Source organism: Xiphophorus hellerii, chromosome 17 (genome assembly GCF_003331165.1).
Source record: "Xiphophorus hellerii strain 12219 chromosome 17, Xiphophorus_hellerii-4.1, whole genome shotgun sequence".
Taxonomy (NCBI): Eukaryota; Metazoa; Chordata; class Actinopteri; order Cyprinodontiformes; family Poeciliidae; genus Xiphophorus; species Xiphophorus hellerii.
The window spans coordinates 1,834,657-1,854,130 of record NC_045688.1 but is presented as its reverse complement, the minus strand read 5'-3'; the positions used below and the strand labels follow the sequence as shown (position 1 = coordinate 1,854,130).

General features: G+C 39.8%; 1 protein-coding gene across 5 annotated transcripts in view; it reads right to left on the bottom strand.

The window, feature by feature from the left end:
• Window positions 1-18,842, bottom strand: part of sfmbt2 (Scm like with four mbt domains 2) — a 31,927-nt gene extending 13,085 nt beyond the window's left edge. Inside the window, exons 1-5 of one of the 5 annotated variants that reach the window (XM_032588909.1) lie at window positions 18,625-18,842; window positions 13,032-13,164; window positions 12,059-12,147; window positions 10,398-10,638; window positions 8,585-8,605 (exon numbers count right to left, since the gene is read on the bottom strand). In XM_032588909.1, coding sequence (XP_032444800.1) covers window positions 8,585-8,605; window positions 10,398-10,638; window positions 12,059-12,147; window positions 13,032-13,089 — 409 coding nt within the window. In that variant the 5' untranslated portion in view covers window positions 13,090-13,164; window positions 18,625-18,842. The other 4 variants (XM_032588910.1, XM_032588908.1, XM_032588911.1 and 1 more) reach the window with 4 other exon arrangements.
• Window positions 18,843-19,474: the final 632 nt, after the last annotated feature.

Genomic DNA, 19,474 nt, shown 5'->3' with positions numbered 1-19,474 from the left:
CCCTTTTCCTCCCCCGCTGACACACAGAGCAATAAAATTTACAGTCCGAAAGGGGTCAGAGACTTCTTGGCGCCTCTCGGCCCGGGTCGGATGGAGATGGGCACGAAGTGGTCCGCCTATGCTTAGATAAAAAAAACAGACACCTTTGCTATAAATCAGGAAGTCACAACTTTCTTTGGGGGCCTGAGGGAGTTCTAATTGGTCGAAGAGCAGAACGCCTTCTTTGCATATATTAAATAGGGAAACGCCTCTTTGGTTAAAATTTCAGGACAGCACCGGAGAGTCGGGGAGGTTTTTTCATCTTTTTACTCCACGTTGGGCGCCTTTGTCTGTCTCTGTGTTCGTTTGTCTTCCCTTGTGTGTTTTTTATTTTCATGAGAAAATGCATATCTCTGTATCTCTGCAACTTTGTGATCGATTGCTTTGTATGAGATTAAAACTCCGTGATCTGTGACGTCAACACGTTTTGTTGTTGTTTCGTTTTTAGCAGCACGCGGTTGCAGGACGCTCACGGAGAACCCCGCTCGACCCGGCTAACAGGAGGAAAAGGAGAGCCATGCTTTTCCAAAACTTAAGCTAACATAATAACTTTTCCCCTTAACAATTTGGGGGCTCGTCCGGGATACGGATTCTGAGCGGGTGGATCTGTCACGCGTTGGCCTGGTTCGGCTCGGTGAGGTGAGATACTTTTGATTATTTTTTGTTGTTTGCACCGCCGTGTGCTGGAAGAAGGCGAGCTAGATTGTTGCGGCTGTATCCAGCCACGCGGAGTTCACGGAGCTGCACAGGTACAGAGATTGTGTTTATAAAAGAGTCGGTGGTTGAGTAATTGGATTATGAATACACACACAAGAGGACTGTAGCGGGTCCAGACGTAGGGCTAGCTTACCCTATTGTCAAAAAGGCTGGGGTTTTCTTAGTTTTTGGTTCTTTTCCCCGGAGGGTTTAGTCTTGTACCTCTGAATTTAAAAAGAATTTGAGAATTGTGTATCAATTTGGTAGTTTGGGCTTGTATTGGCCCGGAGACTGACTCATCTCCAGTAGACTTACAATTGGCTTAACAAGGCTGCATCGCCTGTCTTCTACAACGAAGTGCCTTAACACGGCCAATCGTTTGTATTCAGTAAGACGAAGTGACTGAGCTGGGTTGCGTCGGCCGTGGTGACGAATAGAAATGCATTTTTAAAGCCGGCATTTTATTTTATTTTTCCCCGTTGTCTCTTCCGTTTGTCCGACACCGTGTTTATGTTTCTCTGTGTGTCGCGATCTGTGCTTGTTGCCGCGACACGTGGCTGTTTGCTCCAGAGCTCTGGGTGTGTGTAGGTGTGTATGTGTGCATGTGTGTATCTGTGTGGCCGTGTGCGTGCGCGAGTTCGGGCTGGCTGTGTGTCTGTGCAGAGTGAGAAGCTGTGTTTAAATAGCGCTGCTTGTGTTAATTTGCATTGATTTTGCTGCGTTTTATTGTGAAGTTATTATGGACACTGAGTTGCGACACGTGCTATACGCTATGGTTCGTAGAAGAGTCTTAACGGGAAAGTAGGACGATGGCGACACGTGGTCTTTTAGTTTAAAAATAAATAAATAAATAAAAATAAAAATAACAGTTAAGTAAATTAAACTGGTACCAGAAAACAAAATTATTGGTTGTGGTTTGATTTTAACATAACTTTGAGATCTCTCTTTTAAACGTGCACGGGGAATTAAAAGGTTCCTGAAGATTGGAGTTTAAAATTAATTAAATTGACACATGAAAATAGGTTAATAAAACATTGGACGATTCCTGAAGCTTCAGTAAATTTGATATAAATTTCAGTAAATTTGATATAAATTACAGTAAAACTTTGATAACATGATGACTGACTGAAAACTTTGACTGACTATAAACCTGGCCAGATGTGTGTTTTGTGTTTTTTGTAATGTGCTTTGTGTTCTTGTGTTGAATTGCAATTCATGTTGGTGTGAAAGAGTGTGAGATTGGAGATAAGATACCATTTGGTATTTTATGTCCTATGAATATAGAGCAATTTTTTAGTGTTGTTTTATGGTGCAAAATTTCAAGTTTTTACAAACATCCTCTGTGTTAAATTGGACTAAATTATTACAATTAGGCAATAACAACAGTAAGTGTGATAAAATAAATCATCTGAACAAAATTGAAAATAAATTATGGGTTCTAAGGTTAAATAAATAAATAAAGAAAGACAGAATAAGCCAAGAAAATTAGGTCACAGAGGATTGTAGTAATGATGTATTGGCAAATTAATAGATAAATACATAAATGAAGTGAATGAATAAATAGCTAAAGACATGACTGATTAAGTAGAGAAATACATAAAATAAAACTGTATATAGAATTGAGAACTAAAATAGTAGATAAAAATGTTAATTATGCATTCTAGGCTGAGAAGGTAGCTGGAAAATAGAATAAAATACAATGAGTTGAGGATAAAGAAAAAACACGAAAGATCTTTAGAGAAACAGGCTCTAATTGTAAGAGGAATTGCTCAGATAACAACAAACTGCAATATGCAACTGACTCACAATCAGTCTTTTTCAAACTGACCAAAACTTTAAGATAGATAAAATATTGTTAAAAATAAATAAATGGAACAAAACAAGAAAAAGCGACGTGTATGTTTATTTAGATATGTGAATAATGTCGCCCAAGGAGGAGTTTCGACCCCCACTTACAGAAGTTCAGCAAGGGAGAACAAGCAGCTGTAAGGCAAATTATTTTCTCTCCCATCGTTTGAAGTGCCTCCTGACAAAATGTCTCCATATAAGTTACAATTTTAGTACTGGTGCGACAAAAGGTTTATAAGTTCAAATTTTACGATTAAAGGAGACTAAAACATTTTCTCTTTAAAGTGGATAGTTTAAACAAGCAAATACATAGTGAGTTAGGAATAATGTGGAAAATGTTTAATATAAGTTTTTAGCGTCAAAACACTGAGTCGACTGTCACACGCTGACACTCTTGGTAATGATTTTTTGGTTTCCTTTCATATTACTTTATATAGTGAGTAGTGAGTAGTTTAGATTTATATCTTTAAATTTGTTTTCATTAGTCTGACTCCTTAGTTGGCTATTTGATGTGCACTCATTTAGTTAACTTTAAGTGTCAGTTCTTCTATATTTTGTTAAATATCACGAATTCATTTTGAGTTACCAGTTTCCTCTTATTTTGTTCCGAAAGGGGGAGGGGGAAAATTGATCTTTAGTTTACTTTCTTTTCATTTGTAGATTTCGTGATATACTGACCAGTATTTGTTAGGATTTTGTGTTTAATTACCCCTTAGTGTGTTAATGGTCTGATCAGCCGTTATCTAAGTTCCCCTCATGTCTTGTTAGGTCAGTTTGTGCTTACGTCGTTCTGTTACTACCTGTGTTGTTTTTTTTGTTATGTTGATTTCAGTAGGGGCCCAATTTATTATTTTTGGATTTTCTTTGTTAACCGTGTTTGAATTTTTTCTTCAACGTCTCTCTGGCTACTTTATGCAAAACCTTCGCAGAGTCTTAATTGGTACACGTGCTTTGTCAAACACTGCTGAAAATTTTTGAGAAGTTTCTACAACGAATTATTGGATGATCATGAGAGTAAAATTGAATACTGAGTTTTACAACTGTAATGTGAAATGTTTTTTGAAAGTAGTAATCTTGAAGGTTTAAAGCATGCTATAATGAATTGTTCTGTTTGTTTTGACAGTTTGCCTGTTAGGACGGGGCAGTATTGGGTGGAATTTCTCAGTAAAATAATGACCCTGTTTCATCAACATCGTTAGTTAACATATTAGGTAATGATGATACATTAGCCAGTAATGTATCATACGGAAGGAGAATATGTTATGGGTTATTTTTATATTACTTAATTAGATTACTGAAACACTTATATTATTTAAACAAAACTTTTGAAGAACATGTCAAATATGTGCTTATTTTGAATGGATTTGAGTTGTTCTCCATTAAAAGATTTTCTGATAATGGGCTAACATATTTTGAGAAAATAGATAAATTCATAGTGATAATGAAGCATATTTTGGTTAATTGACTTGGGAAAATAATTATAGAAATTAGAAATATTATTGTGTCAGCCATTTTCAGAGCATTGATTTAATGGAGCATGAATGTTTTAAGAAATGTATTGAAGAATCTGTTCTTGATTAAAGTTATCACTAATCAGTAAAAGTACACAGGCGGGATTATAATGATTTTTCTAAACTTGATTTTGATTTTTTGATTTACATCCATTTAAAACGATTTTGAATAAAACTTTAAATTCGACGACAAGTAAAAGCCGAGGTAAAAATTGGTATATTTTGAAAATGTTTGGATTTGTTAAGGCATACATTGACATTGTAATTTGTCCAGGTCTAACTCTTTTGACTTTTGTTTAAGGAACGCATGTAACATCATTTAGACAAATAAACAGTAGGATCTAGTTTGTTCTATAAAAGTAATTTAAACGGGACGGTTTAATTCACAGTGATTTTCATTTTTTGATGGTAAATGTAAGTTTTACAACTACATTTTTCGGGTTTTGTGTTTGTTTTGTTTCGTTTGTTTGATCCTATTTTTACAAGATTGGTTTAAGAAAAGATCTGCATTTGTTTCACATTCTGGGAAAATGTTACTTTGGAGACATGTCTTTTGAAGCAAATGATTACAGGGTTTTGGTATTTTTCATCGGTTGGAGCTATAGTATATAATAATAGCAACGTAAATTGAAGGGATCACATCCACCATTTGATGAGCAGAACTGGACAAACTAGGAGATAAGGTTTCAAGTGATGTGTTGCTCATGGTTTTACACACAGACTGCCCTGGAGTTCCGAGCTACAGGTGGGTCTCTGGACTCTGTCACACAAGCTGTCGTTAAAGGAGGAGTGCGGCTGCTTGGAGGAGCGGTTTCACACTTTTTCGACGATAGCAGCCACAGAGTCACGAGCGGTGGAGGATTCACTCGAACACAGTGACTTGGAGATGTTTGTGTTGAATACACAAAATGAATGATGCTTTTGGAAAATCTGATCTCTGTTTGTCGTTTCAGTTTGCAGCCGTTTTCCTGGTGCCCTGTGGATGTGATCTCATTCAAAATCTGCGTTCTTTGATAAAAAGGATTAAAATAATTTCCCGGATGGAAAATAACAAAGCAAATTTATTTTTTAGGTGAAACCATCGTTTGATTATACTGACATTAATGAAGATGATAATAAAGAATGTTGTAATTGTGTTTCTGATGCTAATGAAATTCATGTTGAAAACAAAATGTCTGTTTTAATAACTTGTGACAGGTCGCTTCACAAGATTTACTTCCTCACGAGGAGATTTCACTTTCTTTTTGAAACTCACGGTTATATTGGCATAATAATCCAATTTTCAGTGAGCAACGGACGCTAAGGTGGAAACCTGAGGTTTCCGACCGAAGAAGATCAGGCTGCAAGAGGATCATCATTAACTTTTTATTGCGTGTTTTTTCGTTCGTTGTGAGCTCTGGCAAGGACTTTCGTTTCGTTTTTTTTTTGCGCGCATTTTTTGAACAATTCCTGACGAAGACTTCATATTTTTTAAGAGACTGTCGATGGACATTAAAAAAAAAAACAGAAAAAGACGAGCAGCAGATTGTAACTTTGTGTGTTTCTCATTTTGGCAGATTGTAATTTTGTGGTGAATGTTGTCCTTTAAGTTGCAGACATTTCTTACTAATTTTTCTATGTATGTTTCTGTTTTATTTTTTCATTTTATACTTTGGGTTTTTGTTTCTCCTGTGTCTTTGGTTGTATGGTGATAGTTTTGTTTTATGATTTTACGTTTTCAGGATAAGTCTTTCTGCATCTTGGGTTTTATTTGAAAAGGGGGATTGTATAGAATTAGGGTACATCACTCTTTTATATTTTTTTTTTTTTTTTTTTCTCGTTTTTTTTTCATACATAGTTTTGGTTCGGTATTAGAAGGCTTACTCAATTTTTATTGAGGTCTTTTTTAAAAGACCTCAAAAGGGGGATTGCTAAGGAAAATGATTATTTAATGCTAAAATACACTTAATCTTACGACATGTGTAAAGGTATAGCCAACACTTTAATTTGGAATAGTTTCTGTTGAGCAGTTGGGAATTCAGCAGACAAAGCAGGGCCCTTTTCCTCCCCCGCTGACACACAGAGCAATAAAATTTACAGTCCGAAAGGGGTCAGAGACTTCTTGGCGCCTCTCGGCCCGGGTCGGATGGAGATGGGCACGAAGTGGTCCGCCTATGCTTAGATAAAAAAAACAGACACCTTTGCTATAAATCAGGAAGTCACAACTTTCTTTGGGGGCCTGAGGGAGTTCTAATTGGTCGAAGAGCAGAACGCCTTCTTTGCATATATTAAATAGGGAAACGCCTCTTTGGTTAAAATTTCAGGACAGCACCGGAGAGTCGGGGAGGTTTTTTCATCTTTTTACTCCACGTTGGGCGCCTTTGTCTGTCTCTGTGTTCGTTTGTCTTCCCTTGTGTGTTTTTTATTTTCATGAGAAAATGCATATCTCTGTATCTCTGCAACTTTGTGATCGATTGCTTTGTATGAGATTAAAACTCCGTGATCTGTGACGTCAACACGTTTTGTTGTTGTTTCGTTTTTAGCAGCACGCGGTTGCAGGACGCTCACGGAGAACCCCGCTCGACCCGGCTAACAGGAGGAAAAGGAGAGCCATGCTTTTCCAAAACTTAAGCTAACATAATAACTTTTCCCCTTAACAATAAATACATATAAATCACTGAAACTGAGCAAAATTTTAAATCCTGCTGAGGTTAATAATAAAGTTTGAACGAATGAAATTAAAAAATCAAATCAATATTTGACTGATGTGGAATAATTTCTGTGCTTATGCAGAAATGTGAAAATCAAAGATGGCCGCCGTTATATTCTTCCTCACAAACAGGAAATGTTTTCACAAAGTTTATGGAAATAAAATCAGCTCAAACAGCAGCTAAATGTTGAATTCTTTATGACACAAAACATGATTTATTACTTAAATGTGAATTAAAACTATTTAATTTCTCTGTTGTTTCCAGGCAGAAATCAACTTCCTGGTTGAACAGGAAGCAGATCAACCAGTTTATGAGTAATTAGCTAAATTTGTTCAGCCTAAAGTGAAAAGAAAAACCCCCCATTTCAGCCGTGCACACACACACACACACCACCACCCCCCACCCTCCCACACACACACACCCACACACACACACACACACGCACAGGTCTGGCAGGCAGGAAGCCGTGTGGTGAATTCATTATGCAAATCCTCAGTCAAGAGTTTTTCTGCAAGCAGCTACTAAAGCACATGACCAAATGGAGCCTGAAAAATTAGAAATCTATGTCCTAAACACACACACACACACCCCCGCCCACACACACACGCGCACACCAACACACTTATGTCTGTTCTTGTCTAACGCTGCAGCGGCGCCTCAACCTGATTGGCTGATCCTGATGAATGAGTGAGCGAGTCAGACCGGAGAGCAAGGCGCGTTCAGACCGACCGGCTTCTCCCTCCTAACGTTCCCTGAACACATCGCGCTGCGTTCAGTTACTTTATTTTATTCCTGAGTATTTCTTGAACGACTATTTCTTAATTTTACTTGAGTAGAAATAAGTAATTTTTGTTTCTCCTCTCACTTGGATAGATTTTTATTTTTTAATTAAATGATCAGCTTCTTAAGTTTTCTCAGGTTTTCTTTGATACTAAAATAATTTTTTGATCTGAAAAATTGAAGTGAAATGTAAAAAGAAATCAAATCTGGAAAGGGGTGATAACTTTTCTCAGCTTTTTTTTTTTACTGCTATTCAATACTAATTATGAATAATCTGAGGAATTTGTCCTGAAACAGAATCATCTGTTACAAATCTTTGATTATCTGCAAATGTTTATTTACAGATGTTTGTTATTTTACATAAAAGTCTGAATTTCTAGACACAAAGAATATTTTATGGTGATTTCTACTGAGATATTAATATTAATTTATGTTTTGTTTGACTTCTGGATCCATTTTGTCCCAAAGAGAAACAAATAAAACAATCCATGTTTCAGTGAGTCTGGAGAACAGAAACAACGTCACGTTTTCTGTTCTGTCTGCGTCTCTGATGTGATAAAATGAGGGAAAACCGTCCAGAACGTTCTTCCTGCGTCCGCACAAAACTGATGCATTATGGGTATAAAAATGAGAGAAAGCTGAGAAAAAAACCACAAAAAGAAATCCAAAGAATCATTCACCTTAAAACTTGCTTTATATTTTAAAATCCTCATTTTAAATGGTCCAGTCAGAAGCTACCAAATTCAGCTCAAACTGGAATCAAGCGATCTGATTGGACGATCTCTTGCTGTTGGACTTCAGACAGGAAGCTGTTTATTTTTATTTATTTTTTATCAGAGCTCCACGTTTCTGTCTGAACCGCCTCGCTTTATCACCGCAGCACAGCAGCGTGTGTGTGTGTGTGTGTGTGTGTGTTATCTCAGCTAAGACACTCGCTCAGCACTCGCCTACAGAGCATGCAGGGAGAGGAGAGCAGTGAGGAAGAGGAGGAGGACGAAGCATGCAGCTGGAGCAGCTTACCTGTCCTCAGGTAAGAGTTCTCTGAGAAGTGAAAGAACAAAACGAGACGGAAACAGGTTAACACAGCTGTAAACTGTCACACACACACACACCTACACACACGCACACACACGCACACACACACACACCCCACCCCCACACATGCGCGCACACACACGCACCAGAATATAAATTTATAATACGAGGTATTTTAAAAACAATAATAATTTTTTTTCTACGTTGTGTAGAAACTCAGGAATTCAGAGTTGATGTTCAGGTTTGTTTTAAACATTTTAAAAAGTTTTTACAGTTTTTTAAAAGTTGGTCGGATTTTATTCAGGAGTTAAAATCACAGCCAAACCAGATCAAACTGATCGATTAATCATTAATTGGACTTTGAGACTGAAAAGGCAATTCGCTGAAAGAAAAACAGCAAATTTTTATTCGCCAATTAAAATGTTGACAAAAATATCAACATTTTACATTTAAATGAAAAACAACCTTCAATCAGAACTTGTCTAGTCACAGCTTTAACATTTTGTAAAAAAATCTCCTATTAGTCACCTTTGACATCCAGTTACTAATCAGTTAATCAATAATTAATGGTCTTTGCTCTGTATTGCTGTTCAGCTTCTCTCATGTTGATGGATTTTTAGCTGCAGATTCAAACATTCAGTGAAGTGATGCTGCTGTAAGAAAAACATTTATTTAACAAATTCAGCCAAAACCAGAACCAGAACCAGAACCAGAATCAGAACCAGAACCGCCGGCTGACCAACTGGACCTGAAGAACTAGCTTTTTATCAATTATTCTGACAATTAATCAGCCTGTTCTAATTAATCAACAGTTGTCGCCTTCACGCAGCCTTATCGGGGCTTTAATGAACTCCTAATCTGTTGACCTTTGACCTCTTAAATCAGCTGAACTAGAAGCAGAACTTTTCAGAATTGATGGAGAACCAGCGGCTCCTGTCACTGAGCTCAGACGGCGTCACGGCGGAGGAACTCGATCCGTTATCAGACGTTTTTCTGAGTCACTTTTGCCTCATCGGCAGAGACGTTGAGTTCTCCAGCGAGTCGAACATCGGGTCAAACCAACGATTAAACCAGAGGAGCAATGAGAACAAAGTCTCACTGGATGTGAACGCCGAGCAAAAACTGGTGAATAATCATATAAATTATTCCGGCTTCAAGAAATGGAAGATTAGGATTCAGGAAAATAAACATTAGCATTAAAATATGCTTAAATGTAAATACTGCAGTTACTGCAGCACATGTTTTCATGCTTCCATAGAGCTACCATTCCAGTTTACACACATAAAATCAAGCTTAACTACCTTCAATTATTGATCTTTGATTTGACCATCATTAAGAGTTGTAATGGCATAAAATGGGATGTTTTCTACCTTCACACAGAGGAACATGTGGTGGTCTGAACATGAGGTCGGCTGCAGAACTTTATCCATTTACTGCGTTATTCCAGACTCTCTTTGGGTTTTGGAAATGTAATAAATCATATTCTGTCCTCTAACCGCTCCGGGTAACGGCTGCCAGGATTACATCTGACAACGTTTCATTATATTATTTTCCTCTGAATTTCTGACCGCAGCGCATCAGCGACGACGAACTGCGGCCATGTTGACAGAGGTTTGGTTCCTCCAGATAAAGTTCGGGCGCGAACTTCAGGACAAATAGTGACGGCCGATTGGCGAGTAGATCACCAACCCGCTAGAATAACTGACTGGTGGCGTCGTGTCGACTGATCCTTCCGTGAAATCGACTTATTCATCAGAAACCAGCAGCCATTATGTGAGGAGCCAGCGGGTGGCCCTACCTTCTGGAGGCGTCAGCGTCTTGTGGTTCTGGGCGCACCAGCCCACCGGGTGCAGCTCGGCCGTCATCACGTCGCACCAGAAGTCGGCCCTGCGGTCGTCGCCGTAGCCGCTGTAGCGCAGCAACAGCAGCTGGCCGCAGGTGGTGATGATGGTGGCCACCCAGTAGGTCTCTGGGCTGCTCTTACTGGCCACCTCCAGCTTCATGCCAGGCTGGAAGCTGCTCTGCAGGCTGACCTCCACCTGCAGGGGGCAGCAGCGAGAGGAAGTCACCAACGGACTGCTTTTAGCTCTTACCTTTACTAGAAGGTTAAAAATGTTTCTGAAACAAACTGCTGCTCATTTAAAGCTAAACAGAAAACAGAAAAGTGGTGATATTTATTATTTAAAAGTGTTTTAGGCATTCAGTAAAAATCACAATAATCAGTTTAACATTTATTAGTGTCTCATGTTGCATTAGAAAAAAACGCAGAATAACTTATTAATTATGATAAATTATTAAACTAGAACAGAAAAGTTGGTGTTAATATCTGACAGAAATACACTCCACATATTGTTTAGGACTGAAACAATTAATCAATTATTAAAATAATAAGAATTATGACTTTTTTAAATAAAAGTGAAATGATCGAATATTTCAACAATTTCCTTTATAAAGTTGTTCTTTTTACAAAAATCACTTTTCGTGACTTAACCTGGACTTTTACATTTCTGGGTCATATAAACCTGAGAAATTAAATATTAAAATCAAATTTGGTGAAATAAGACAAATAGCAAACAAAACTAACAACACAATCATTTTTCATTCATGAGTTTTGTCAGGTGAAAATGGAAGAAGGAGAGTTAAACAGATTCTACTGAAAATAATTGAGATTGTGGTCAGACTGAGGTTTCAGCAGCAACATGAAGCGTTTAAAACCGTCTGCCCAGAGAAAGGAAAACCGAATCCAGCAGGAAGTTCAGCCTGAATGAAGCAAACATCTCAGGAATAAACAATACAGGCCACTTCCTGCTGCAGCGCCGACTGTGTGTGTGTGTGTGTGTGTGTGTGTGCGTGTGTGTGTGTGTGTGCCCAGGAGTCAGCATTGTTTCAAGCAGACAGAAGAACGAGGGCAGCTCTTCACTGAGACTCCCAGTAACTCGTTTAGCCCCGCCCCCTCGCCCACAGAGAGCCAATCACCACGCGGCTCATTCAGCATCAGGACCCACTGAGTCTCCTCCATCGCTGAAACACCAACACACCTTTTAAAAACCAAACCAGGAAACCAGCCGGAGTCTGGTGGTTGCTATGGAAACGCAGTGACACCAATTTCACTGGATTTCTATTGAAACTAAATGTTTGTTTTGCAGGAATAACTGGATGTTGGTGTGGAGCTGGAAGAAATCCAGAGCTGGTTTATCACCCAGATCATAGAAATGCAATAACAGATTCTATTTAATACTTTTTATGAATAAGTTTTGTGCTAAAGTGGAAAAGACGGTGTTTTATCTTGTTAAACTATTTTAAAAAACTAATAATCACCATTTAGAAATCTAACTGAGGTGACAAACGGGACTGTGTTGAACAGAGAAAGTCATTAAACGCGATTCCACTTGGAAAATAGTTTACAAACAGCTAAAGGTCGCGGGGTCAAGCAGAAAGAGCGCGGCGTCGGCGGCGTACATGTCTGAAGATGGTGTGTGGGGCGGCGGTGGCTCCCGTCTCCTCCAGGTACTCCTCCCACATGAACTCTTCCTCCATGGACTCAGCACCTGAACGCAACACGAACACACCGCAACTCAGTCAGCACGAATAACACAAAGATTATTCCTTTCATTAACATCACATTTCACAAATATTCAGGACTTCCTAAACCTTTAAAAACTGGTTTTAGAGATTAAGACATTGTCTTTTATTTTTTCTCTTCCAACAAATGAGCCATAAATGAGAAAAAACATTTAAACGTGATTCTGCTGCTGCAAACTAAATTTAACGACAATTTAAAAAATCTTTTTCCTTCTTTTATAATTATGATCCATGTTGTTTCTATCACAGCCTGAGGAATATTTAAATAGTTTCATTAACATTCTGGTAATAGTTTCTGCATCTTTTAACATAATAATTCACATAAACGTCCTGATGATGCAGGAAGGAATGAGTCTCCCTGCTGCAGCTGATACACCAGCTTGCTGCAGCTGCTGCAGCTTTTCTGTTGGTTTGTTAGAAAAGTTGAACCGTTAAACTACTGAGCCAAGTGGAAATGCAAAAACTTTTTATTTCTGATTTTTTTTTTTTGGAGTTTGCCGCCTGCATCAGAATGATTTTTCTTTGTTGCAGAAAAGTTGAGTATTAACAAAATGTTTGTGTTTGGAGACGTTGCCATGCTCAGTTTAGTGTTGTGTAACAGCGGCAGGTGGTGAGGCGTTCAGGAAACCCCTGAATTTCAACACTTTCCAAGTAAATTCTGTGAGAAACGTGCCGACAGTCTGCAGGCGATCAGAGCTGCTGCAGAGCTCTGACTCAGTTTGGCTAAATGCCGATGCAGGCCACACTTTTCAGATTTGATCAGAAACTGTTGAAAACGGCTCCTGATCAATAAAATCCAGCTGAAGTGAAGTCGATTCTGGTCCTGACTTCCTGAAGTTACTGATCTCACCTGTGGTCACCTGTTGCTCCTTCCCATTGGTCGGCTGATCCTGAGCGCCCGTCTGCATCCTGCCGCTTTGACCTTTGAACTCTCCTGAGGCTTCAGGTCTGCCTCAGAGCATTGCTTCACGTCCCGATCAGACCTGCAGGACAAAAGTTCAGACTACAAGTTTTTTCACAGACACTGCAAACAATTTTTACCAAATTAGCATTTTGATATAAACCTCTTAAAAAACGTTTTTCTGACTTTATATGCAGATTTTAATTGTTTGAATTTTCCTACTTTTTGTATGAATGTTTGTATTTTGTATTTGTTGTATGGGTACAGATGGAAATTAGCATTTAGATAAATCTAATGCATCTACATTCATCATTTATTAATGTAAGGGATTTTTTAAAAAATAGACATAAATACATTTCACAACCAGAGAAGCAAATGAAACACCAACAGCTTCACAGCGTTGATCCAACAAGATTAATCTGTTCAGTCAGAGAAATCAGGAGTGAAACAGCAAATGGAAAATAAATAAACTGACAAAAGTCTGACTAAAAAAACTCAGCAGGAATAAAAGGAGAATTTCCAGTTTCTTTAGAATAAAATGAAAAAGACGCAAAGCAAAAATCCTGCAGACATTAAAGAGGAAGTTTGTCTAAACTCTGCAGTTATTTATCAGCCTGTAATTGCAGCCTCTGCAGCGCAACGTCTGCCTGACGTCTGCACGCCTCAGCAGAAACTAAACCAATCAGAGTTACAGGAAGCAGAAAAACTGGAAGGACGCGACCGAGGCGACGAAACCCAGGAGAAAACGTCCACGCATGACGGAGAACCAGGAGTGACGAAAATCAGAAAATATGGAAAACAAAACACGAATCTGACACAAACAACAAACTGACTTCCAGTTTTCAGCTTCGCTGGATGCAGATCCGTTCCCGCCGTTGCCACGGTAACTCAGACCCCAACAGGTAGAGCATGTAAGTGATGATGATGAAGGCTCTGAGCTTCATCATCTTCATCGCTGTGACTTCCTGATTTGTGTGAAAAGTCAAAGGGCAAAGCAGCAAAGCAGATGTGAAGCGGGAGAACTGGTTTTTAAATCTTTAAACGTCCTAGTTCAAGCACTTTCCTGCAGGTCTCGATGGGCTCTTCTACATTTCTAATCCCGTACAGCAGGGGCGTCCAATGTGTGGTTTGGGGGCCTTTTGTGTCCCCTACACTGACTCTGTGCGGCCTCTGAAAGCAACTCATGGAAAATATGGCCGCCACCGACAGTTGATTTAATTAGGCCAGAAATTAAACCAATAAATTTCAACATTTTTACAAAATATTTATCCGAATGAACCAGAGAATGGGTCAAAACCCACAAAACAGGCAGCGCGTCAGAGATGGCTGCTTCATCAGAGCAGCTCTGAAACCGACGGAGGTGATTCATGTCGCAGCTGCTGCCTGTTAGCCTAAACCTGCTAGCTGTTAGCCTAAACCTGCTAGCTGTTAGCCTAAACCTGCTGCCTGTTAGCCTAAACCTGCTAGCTGTTAGCCTAAACCTGCTAGCTGTTAGCCTAAACCTGCTAGCTGTTAGCAGCGTTCTGAGAGGAAAACCTCACAGATCGCAGAAACACGGATAAATGAAACACTCGGCTGCTGTTTGGGCTCAGAGGGAGTGTGTGCAGAGTGGTACAAAGGCCGACAGTCTCCACACACACACACACACACACACGCACCCCCACACACACACCCACACACACACAAATCCTGTTGTGTAAACACACTGGCCTAACGTGGCTCACATGATGCTTCTTCTCCTGAAGAGTTTGTTCATTTTTTAAAAACATGCTTCAGTATTTTCCATGTTTTTCGGTATTTTTATCTGGATTTTGTTAAACTGACCCTGAACACACCGTCCCCATCATGGTGGTGGCAGCATTATGCTGAGGCTGTTTTCCAGCCAGTGGAAGATGCTTCAGAGCTGATGGAGAGAAATCCAGGAGATATTTTAACAGAAGTGAACAAAAACAGTCCAGATATTAATTCTGACGTGAATCTGATCACCATTAGATTATTAAAATAATTGTCCACTAATTTAGCAATCAATCGTTAACTAGAGACTCAAAAATTGTATTTTGTTGAAAGAATAACGCTCAAACTATTGGTTTTAGTTTTATCTTCATCTGGTTCAGATTCACTACAGCAGTGGTTCCCAAAGATTTTCTGGGCCGTTTGGATTACAATAAAATCCCCAAAACAGAAAAAATAAATAAACTGGTCACACACACCGTTCAACCAGACATAAACCTAAACACACATGTTGTTTTCAAACTCCACTGAACTTTATTTCACACTTCAGGTTGCAACTAAACAAACTACAAACCGTCTTTACAGTGAAACACTTTTGTATAACTGGTTTTCTTTTTTTTCATTCATCCATACCGCTTCCCGCGCCCCCCTGCAGTGGCACTGCGACCCCTCTAGGGGGCGCGCCCCACACTTTGGGAACCACTGCTCTACAGGAATGTTACTATATTTGTTAAATGTTTATTTTCTTATTTTAGAATGATTTAACTACTGGTTTATTTGAATATCAATGTATTTCTAATACATTTTCTAATTTAAAAAGTTCTAACTGATTCAATGAAAATCTGAATAATGTACCGATTTTGTTTTATTTCATTAATCAATTAATCACTTAAAAATTGGCACATATAGAATTTTCATTTTCCCTCTTAAACCTTTTTGTACAATAATAGAAACACATTAAAAGATGCAAATAAACAAATAGTTAAATTTCTTTTTTAAATAACAAAATAAACTCTTTTTTTCCCCTAAAATGTAATTTTCCATCAGTGAATCTGAAACAAATGAAGATAAAACTAAAACTTTACAACTTCAGAAGTTTTGGTTAAATTATATTTGCAGACAAAAAGTTTTCATCTTAAATTCAAAATGTTTATATTTTGTAATTTTTGCTGTTTTTTTCACCAGATGGCCTTTTTGAGCCTCCAGCTACAAATTAATTGATTACTAAATTAGTTGATAATTACTGTAATAAGTGATTAATCACGATTAATCGTTTTCAGCGCAACAGGTTTTGGCTGAAGAAGAAACTCTCAGATACGATTCACCTGCATGAGATTTGGTCGAACGTTTTATTGATGGGATGTTTACGGAGTTTTCCAGCCTCATTCCCAGTTTGCCTCCATGACCCTGTGGAGCGCCCCCTGCTGCTCACACGTCTCATTACAATCTGGTAAAGAATCAATCAGCCAGTCTGCACTGGTCAGCTCTGGATGGTAAGGCTCCTCCGTTCCACTCGTTTCCTCCAGGTGTTTGATTTCCAGGTCTGGTTTCCAGGTTTGATTTCCAGGTCTGGTTTCCAGGTTTGATTTCCAGGTCTGGTTTCCAGGTTTGGTTTCCAGGTTTGATTTCCAGGTCTGGTTTCCAGGTTTGATTTCCAGGTCTGGTTTCCAGGTTTGATTTCCAGGTCTGGTTTCCAGGTTTGATTTCCAGGTCTGGTTTCCAGGTTTGGTTTCCAGGTTTGATTTCCAGGTCTGGTTTCCAGGTTTGATTTCCAGGTCTGGTTTCCAGGTTTGATTTCCAGGTTTGGTTTCCAGGTCTGGTTTCCAGGTTTGATTTCCAGGTCTGGTTTCCAGGTTTGATTTACAGGTTTGATTTCCAGGTCTGGTTTCCAGGTTTGGTTTCCAGGTCTGGTTTCCAGGTTTGATTTACAGGTCTGGTTTCCAGGTTTGATTTCCAGGTCTGGTTTCCAGGTTTGATTTACAGGTCTGGTTTCCAGGTTTGGTTTCCAGGTCTGGTTTCCAGGTTTGATTTACAGGTCTGGTTTCCAGGTCTGGTTTCCAGGTTGGGGCTCAGTGGCGCCTCCTGCAGGAAGCTCAGGGTGGATTAAGCGGCCGCTGCCGTTAATCTGAGCGGGTCGCTGGAGGCCCCGCCGCCTCAGATTGAGAGTTTTTAATTGATTGGCCCCAGATGGGCGCCGGGCGCCACGTGCTGCCCTTCTGCCATCCACCACAGATTTAATGAGGGATTAGGAGATTAACTCCCACTGCAGGCCCGGCTTACCGCCTGCTGGGTTCTGCTGTTCCCGACTCGTCCAGAGCTGGTTCTGGTTCTGGTTCTGGATGGATCGAGACAAACGACCCGACGAGAGCCAATAGAGTCACAGGACTAAAGATCTGATCTGTCAAAGTGAAAAAACTTTTGGGTGATTTTAAACCAAACTGGATTCTGAATAATCTCCTGATTTTCACTTTTCATCTAAAACCTGCAGGTTTTTCCTCGTCTTCCTTCTCCACATCGAAACATTTCTACAGGAAAAACTGAAAATATATGAAAAATGGAACCAGAAGTTGCATGAAACCTGTAGAGTACTGCAGGTTAATGAAGATCTGGCTGCTTCTGATCAGATCAATAAAAATATTCAGTTTTCAAACGATTTTCTGATCTTTCAAACCCAAAAAAACAAACTTTGGGTGTTTTTTTTTTCTTTTACAATACTGGACTCTAAATGATTAGTTCATTGAACAATCATTCAGGAAAATGTAGTTTTTAATGTTCGTCTGAGAAAAACTGGGATTATTGAGTTTTTGACCAATCAGAGCTGATCCTGGATAACTTGGCGCATCCTTCAGGATAATCAGAAAAATCAGAAATAAGAACTTCAGAAACGGATCGATATTCAGCCTCTGCTCAAATCTTTGTTTTCGTTTTTTTATTTTTGCTTCCGCTGTTGAATCTGGAGCAGGAATCTTCTGGAAAAATGACCAGAACTCCCAGCCAGAAATATTCTGGATATTTCCCGGAGTGCGCGGGGTTTGCGTGGGGTGTTGCGTGACGGCGTGCCACGCTGAAAGAGCGTTTTGGGAGAAAAGTGAAAGAGGAAACGCGGCGCGCTCAGAGGAAGATGAGGCTGGGTGGAACCAGCCGCCCTGCAGCTCTTAGACTTTGCACACTAAAAAACTGCAGCGGAAAAAAACTCCCACGGAGATGCCCCACGCACACTTCGGATTTAATTGATTAAATCTCGCGTGTGTCCATCAAAAGAAACCGAACCGGAGCCGGTCGGAGCCGCCATTCGGTTTTTTCCTCCTTCAAAGATTTTCGGAGGCAGTTTTCAGCTCTTCCACTCGACCAGCTCACAGCCCGCCATGTTGAGACTGCCGTGACATTTCCACACTGTCCGGTGCTTTCCCACGGACTTATTTCTCTCACGGCTGACGAAGAAAAATGTCCCGCGATTCGCGTCATCGACAAAAACACACCAAGAAACCATTTTTAAGTCGCGAGAAAATTCAACTTAAACCCCACGTTATTCGGTTTTTATTGAATTTCCTGTTTTTCCTCAGCGTGGAAAATAAAATGAAACATTTTTTACCGGTTTGCGGGGTCCGCTGAGGGGCTGGGGGCAGGAAGAGTCCCGCAGAAACTAGTTTATCGCTTCTTCCTCCTGCAGAAACACACCGACTCACTCCGAGAGCGTCTAAAAGCAGCAGCAGGAGGAAAGAACTCGCTGCGTGGGTCCGCCGCGTCCACGCAGCGCAAACCGGAACCTACGGAGGTAAAGAAGCGTCGGGAAGCGGGCCGGGGACCTCACCTGTCTTACCTGTCCCGGTTTGTCCTCCGCAGACCCCCCCTCCTCCTCGCTCAGCTGCTGCCGCCGCTGCCCCCGTTTCAATATGGCATCTCCCCACTGCGCATGTCCGCAAACATGTAGAGATATTTTGGAGCCAACTCCTCCACTGACCTTTCAGCGCAGAGAGAAACGGCGCAGAAAAACCCAAAGATCAGGCTGCGGCGAGCAACCGACGCACACGCAGCGTCAGCGCACGCTCAACCAGGAAGTGCGTCTGCGTTCGGTCTGCGCGAGCTTCACAGCAATAAAACCAACAGACAATAAAAGCAACAATAAAAGATTTTATGGGAAGTTTTTCTGTTTCCATCTCTCTGCTGGAGTTTCTCCTGATTTGGAACTAAATTGTTTTTGGGGTTTTGATTGAAACTTTGGTTTTATTTTATAGTTTAATGTTGATTAATCAATTCGTTTCAACAACTTAATTCAGAATTTATTTTATTACTGAGTCAGTATATTTGTTTAAAAGCCACTCTACATTAATACATCTGTTTTCACCTGGTTAGATAAACTTACAATAAAAACTTTATTATTTATTTATTTTTTAGTGTCTTTCTGTTTCTTTATTCTCTCCATACCCGGGTCATCATCTGTTCTCTGACCCGTTTCCTGTCACTTCGTGGTTCTGTCTGATCTCAGATGGCCGCTGGGTTCTGGTTCTGGTTCTGGTTGAGGTATCCTGTTCACTGTCGCCACATGCTTGTTCATAAGGACTGAATCAGAACCAAATGATTCTTTCCATTCTGATCAGTTTTAGGATCTGATTGGTGAATCTGATCAATTATTTTAATCTGTTTTTCTTGTAAAATGATAT